We start from the raw sequence: 6,206 nt of genomic DNA, 5'->3' as shown, positions 1-6,206 counted from the left end.
GATCATCACAGCTGGACATTAAAATCTACAAATATCACTCATCTGTTTGCCTGGCGCTCCAGGTTTTGAATCAAAGGAGGTAGTGATGCACAATGCCTTCTACTCTGTGACCCCTTCTGGATCCTTTACTTGGTAAAACTGCCATGAATGGGTTTATTAAAAACATTGATCTAGTCCCTTACACCTCTAAAGACCTCCAAGTAATTTCATTCACTTTGCAAAATGAAAATGATACATAAACCACCTCAACTCAATCCCATCACCGAAGGGGGAGACATGTAGATAATATACACCCTTATTCTCAAAGACTGCAGTTTAAGAGAGTGGAGAATTATCTACATAACTAAAACCTCAAGAATTATAAACTCAAATTTTAATTTGCCTACAAGAAAGAGATTAATCACTTTTTTTTAAAAACAGCAGGGGAGACAGATTGAGCCAATCTTTGGATGGAGTACCAGTTCAAAAACAACTTCCAAACTCTTCTTTTTTCTTCTTCTTCTGATGCTGTGGTAAGATTCTCAAAGGATCAGAAAAGAGAAGATTTTTTCCAAGGAAATACACACAAGCATAGAACCATTGAATGGTTTGGGTTGGAAGGGTCCTTAAAGACAGTCCAGTTCCAGCCTCCCTGCCAGGAAGGTATCATATACAACAGAACACACCTCCATGCATTATTCTCTTCATGACCTTCTCCTACCAGTTTGTATTAACACTAAATCATCTGCATTTCAAGTTTCCTGGCTTTGTCCAGTACACCAATGCTCTCTGACAGGTTAACTTGTCTACTAGAATTTTCAGTCACTTTGTGCTTGAAAATTTTAGATTTCTTCTGAATGTCTGCCAACAGCAAACAGCATTTGGCAGACATTTGCCCTTTACCTTAGTACCAGGCTACCTTCAGCAAAGATTTCTCCTTATCTAAATTGCAGGAAAATGTTACGTATTCTCACAATCAACCCCTCAGGATAAACAACAGGGCAGCGTGTCTTACACAGAGATCAAGACCTATTTAGCAGATGAAACAACTTTTATCTAAACATCTGTCAGGCCTTCCTACAGCTTTTTGCCTAGTGAGATATATGGTACATAGAGCATGATTAGGAAATGTTATCATCCCTTGCTAAGAAGGCAGAGTTGTCGCTTCTGGATACTCTTTTTTTTTTTTTTTTTTTTCTTTTATCTTTTTCCCCCTCATGTCAGCTTCAACAAGGGATGCCAGAGCAGTGTGAAGATGAGGAGGGAGAAGTAGCTGCTGGAGCTGGTGACCCTGGGAGCCAGGCTCTTGGCGTTGCAGTTGTTGGAGTAGCAGCAGTGGACGCTCACGCCGGGCGCCCTGGCTCCGTCCCTCCTCGCCCGCTCGCAGAAGGACCTGAACGAGCAGGACTTCATGATGCCACCTGGAACAGAGCCACAGTGAGCCCAGAGGGGCTGCAAATACCCACCTGCCCCTACCTGCACCCCCTCAGCCCCACCCAGCACTGAGCAACAACCTCGGGTTCGGCTGCTCCTCACAAATAAATACAACACACGGCAGCACACCAGCAAGCACCCCCTTAAATAACTCCCATTTATCTTAGAGGCAACTGGGGCAGCTTAAATGTCTTTGGATGTGCCCAAGTGCTCATCAGCTTCTTTTCCATGTTAATTTCCAGCTAAGTCACTCAAGTAAGAAGTGGGCAACACTTGAAATGCTTTTTTTCATCCTGGCACACCGACAAACCACTCCCAGCGGGATTTTGAGTCAACAAAACTGGGATTGAGATTTATTAACGGGGTTTATTTCAAGAGGAGACATTTACTTCTGGTTTTCTCCTTAGCTTACAGCGCACTCTTCTCTTTCCAACACTGATTATTTACTTCTTCTGTGGCAAATGAAACAAGTCCGACACATCTGTGACACTTACTTGCTTGTCCTCTAATGACTGCACACGCATCTGCATGGCCTGGGCACTGCTGACTTCCTTGTCTGTTGCAGTCATCATCATTGGAACCTACGCAGGTGTAACACTGCAGTGCTTCACCTGGGTGAAGGGAGAAGAGACCACTTCAGAGTTTGCAAGAAGTATTTAAAAATATCAATCTTTCTAGTATGGTTTTGAGCACACATTTAAAAAAAAAAAAAAATTGCAAGAAAGTTTTGGAAAATCCAAAGGGTCTGCAAATCTTATCAATCTTTCTTTTCTAGAAATGGTTCAGATACTGAACCAAAAAAAAAAAAAAAAAAGAACCACAGATTATTTAGCTGTTATAATGTGCACTTAAAATAGTACAAGAAACATGTGATGTCCTGTAACTGCATCCATATATTCTTGTAACATTTTCAGAGCAGAGCCCACAAGTTGTTTTTTCTCCCCCTCCATCATGATCTTTGGTCCACAGTACCATGACAAAGGAAATTGTATACACATAAAATCTTACAGTGATCCAATTTTCCTTTTCTCTTACAGCATCAATTCAGCTGGAAAGCACAACAGTGTATCTTGAGTATTGCTCTTGTTTACACATTACAATCAGACCTCAACCCTCTTTCTTTTCCTTGCCTCAAACTACATGGTATTTTCAAAGGCAAGCATGAATTTGAAAGGCATTTAAAATACCACACTTGAAGTCTGCAGAGCAGAAAACCCACCCTTGCTATCAGTGAGGACAGCTGGATCTGCGAGCACACATATTCATTTTTACAGAGGTGCAGTTCTGTGCTGCCAAACACACACACAAAATGAGACCTGAAACCAACCCAGCCCAGGAGAGGAGCCCACACAGCACAGGGGCTCAGGCAGGAAATACAAATGGAGTAAAAAAGGAAAGAAAAAGGAGCTGACTTACTTTTGAGGACAAAAAGGGAGCTGACAAGAATCAGGCTGAAGACTGTCCACATCATGGAGATCCAGGAGATGCACCATTAGGCAAAGAAAGCAGTTTGTTTGCTCTTAGAGCCTTAAGGCTTCTCCTACATCCCTAATCCTGTGCAGAGGATAACTTACAGGATAAAGAGGTGTTCGAGAGTGCTACTTATCGAGCTTATTCTGGCTGCACCTCTGATCACACCAACCTCATCTCCACCAGCCCTGCAGGCAAATTCTTCCAGGAGCAGGAAATGTAGTCACCTTCCAGTGCCAGACATGCTTAAAAACCATCCTGTCACCACATGCCACAGCCTCCGACTCCTCCAACAGCCTCATTACATTTGCCCATGGGATTTGCTGGATCAGGGTCAGAGCATTAAATATTTTGGAGGATTAAGCCTATGCTTGAGACTTGAGTGGTCCAAATCCAACACATATATATATATATTTAGAGAGACAGAAAGATATAGACCTAGATATGTGCACATAAGCAGCAGACTCTTGTGACCCACAAAGTGTTCCAAGCAGCGACCCATGAAGTGCTTTCTATGGAGGAATTAATTCCCAAGAGCATCTGGTGCTGAAATAAGCAGGTGAAGGACACAAAACAGAGCCGTACTTATCTTCAACTTCCAACGAAAAAATTTATTTACAATAGAGAATTTCATTTGTGACATGCATTTTCCTTTTTTTTTTTCTTTTTTTTTTTTTTTTTTAAATTTTATTTTACAAATCAGCAAATGCAGATAAAGTTTACATTCCTTAAGGCAAGAGTCCCCATGCAAGTAATACATGTTTATATTAAATCCAAAAGACATCCAACATGGGAACTCATGTACAAAGGGAAGGCTAGGATCAGCAATTTGTAATTTCTTAGAGAACTTGACAATCTCCCTGATACAGGAACTTTGAGATCAACTTGCTATGAATTATACTATGAAAATGCAAACAATAGCAAGAAATTCTGATAGTCATCTTAGTACTGCATACAATTAAATCAACTTTATTTAGAAAGAAAATACAGTAGTGCATACGAAAAAGTGAAAATATAACCTGTCCACATAAATGTATGGACATCAGTGTGCCAATGGTCATATTGCACTCAATATCGAAGTCCAGAAATTTGGTTAAGAGTTAGCTTTTCCCCATTTTGGCAATCAGTTCATCACAAATCTTTGTTAATTCTTCTATCTCTTTATTCTGGAAAATAAAATGTGAAGTATTATGAGAAGGATTGCTGCATTAAGATGAGGGTTTTTTAATTTTAGTATTATCTAACTAGTGGGAGAGGTGTGGGAAAATTAGCTTTTCTTCAACGCTGAGAACAGGAGATCTATACATACAGATATATGTGCATATATATATATATAGATAGATAGATATAGTACAACTAAGTGTTCACATTCACAGTAGAGCTACATGCATTCAAACAAATGCTTCCTTTGTTCCAAATACGGCTCCTCCAGTTTTAATAAATCTAATTTAGCACCAAAGCAGACAGCTCCATTGCAGTCACTCCCAGCACACCACAATAATACGTAGTGGAATTTTGTTTCTAGGCTGCACTTTTCTATTTTTTTCCTTATTTTCACCCTGCCTTGCAGAGCTGCAAGCAAGGACGAGCTGTTCCATGCCAAAGCAAGCTCCCTTGGCTGAGCTAGAGAACACAGAGATATAAATAGGCATTTCCTACAGACACTTTGGAATTAGCATTGGAATTACAGCTAGCACTAAAAAGGGAAACAGAACCTGAGAGAAAAACTAAAGCAAGGTCTGAAAGCTGAGAACTGAAGCAAACCAAGGCCTGGGCTGCAGAGGTGCACCCTGAGCTCTGGCCAAGGCTGGGTCAGCCTCAAACACTTGGGCTCAAAACAAACCTGGGTCCAGCTGGTGCATACGGGGGTTTTACCTTAAAATCTGGGGAGTGCTGCTGTCCCCAGGACAATCCTCAGGCAGAGCTTGGCTCTGGGAAGAGCAGACTCCTGATTTACCTTTTGTTCCAGTGTTCTCTCCAAGGCATCCACTTTGAGCTGCTCCTTCCGAAGGCTGGCCTGGTACGCTGCCTGCTCCTGCTGGGCCTTGCCTCTCACTTGTGCAATTTCAGCGTTGGCTCTGCAAAAAACACAGGGTTTGGTCACATCAGGTTCTCTACAGCAAAGGGCAGAGGGTGCCCAAGGCTGGACAGCACCTTAACAAATGGGGGAGAGAGGGCAGGGCTGCCTTCTGCACATCTTGGGTATATTCTGAGACTTATTCCTAAAGGCTTTTCACAACTCCCTCTCTTGCTCAGCAGGAGCTGCAGAGTCCTTTCTTACTGTCTGAATTGCTCCCTTCATGCTCCTCTCAGGTGTCTCTGCTGGGGTCACAAATATGACTTAGGTAGAAGTGTTTAATGGCAGTTTCCAAACTTGATCTCTTGTTCAGGGGACTGTACTATGAGTCCTGAACTTGACTCCTAAAAAGGTTTAAGTGGTCATTACTTGGAAATCTAGAAAAAAAGAAACTGGCTAACGGCTTCCTTCTTGATCCTCCCATGAAAATACATTAAACAAACACATTAGTTCAATACAGGAATTTACGGTGTTCTGTATGGTCAGGAGCTAGAAGAAGCACCAGCACATGGCAGAAATTCTCATTATTGCATTTCTTTCCACCCTCTATCACAGCCCGTGCTTTGCACATTGCAGGATCAGTTTGGGATGTGAGCTCCAGCCATGGGAACCCTTCTGCAGCATGAACTCCTGAAAATATGCGTACAATCCATGCACCAGGTCTGGAAGTGTCCAAGGCCAGGCTGGACAGGGCTTGGGGCAACGTGGCACAGTGGAAGGTGTCCCTGCCCATGGCAGGGGGTGGAACAAGATGGTTTTAAGACCCCTTCCAACCCAAACCATTCTGTGAATCCATGACTCAATTACCTGTCCAGTTTCTCCTCGGCGTGAATTTTGAGTGCCTGATACCTCTGCTCTTCCTTCTTTACTCGTGACAGATATTCCTGCGCGCATTTCTTCAACACTTCCTCGTTCTTAAAAGAGAAGATGACATCAAATTTAATCCAAGAGGTTCAAATGCAGGACAGGCATTTGTGAGAGTCACACAAAGCTGTCTGAAGGGTTGCAGTCCAACACTGACAGCCCCCCAGAGGCCACCTGAAGGAGGATATCACACAATGCAAAGAGCTTTACAATTTTTCAGCTTGCATTTGACAGCTGGCTGCAATCCTTCACCTGAGGATTATGGTCTGTCATGCAGGACGTCAGAATTAGCTGGAAACACAAGTCCTGCCTTCTGTTCAGCAGCACAGCACATTCTGGTACACAGAATCTGCTCAGCTCTGCTCTTTAAAGGAGATGTTGA

General features: G+C 42.6%; 2 protein-coding genes across 2 annotated transcripts in view; both read right to left on the bottom strand.

Moving 5' to 3' along the window:
* Positions 1 to 444: 444 nt before the first annotated feature.
* Positions 445 to 2,917, bottom strand: LOC120755677 (CD59 glycoprotein-like). Its single transcript, XM_040071006.1, has 3 exons — positions 2,830 to 2,917; positions 1,908 to 2,024; positions 445 to 1,400 (listed from the first exon to the last, which is right to left on the bottom strand). The coding sequence occupies exons 1-3, from the start codon at positions 2,882 to 2,884 to the stop codon at positions 1,195 to 1,197; spliced, it is 378 nt and encodes a 125-aa protein (XP_039926940.1). The 5' UTR covers positions 2,885 to 2,917; the 3' UTR covers positions 445 to 1,194.
* A 556-nt stretch (positions 2,918 to 3,473) lies between these two features.
* Positions 3,474 to 6,206, bottom strand: part of TACC2 (transforming acidic coiled-coil containing protein 2) — a 129,010-nt gene continuing 126,277 nt past the window's right edge. The window contains 3 exon segments of the mRNA XM_040071005.2: positions 3,474 to 4,049; positions 4,841 to 4,961; positions 5,768 to 5,874. Of these exon segments, the coding sequence (XP_039926939.1) occupies positions 3,984 to 4,049; positions 4,841 to 4,961; positions 5,768 to 5,874 (294 nt within the window). The 3' untranslated portion in view covers positions 3,474 to 3,983.

This window comes from Hirundo rustica, chromosome 8 (assembly GCF_015227805.2).
Source record: "Hirundo rustica isolate bHirRus1 chromosome 8, bHirRus1.pri.v3, whole genome shotgun sequence".
NCBI classification, from domain to species: Eukaryota; Metazoa; Chordata; class Aves; order Passeriformes; family Hirundinidae; genus Hirundo; species Hirundo rustica.
Note: the sequence above shows the minus strand (reverse complement) of the source record. Positions and strands in the feature narration are given on the sequence as shown.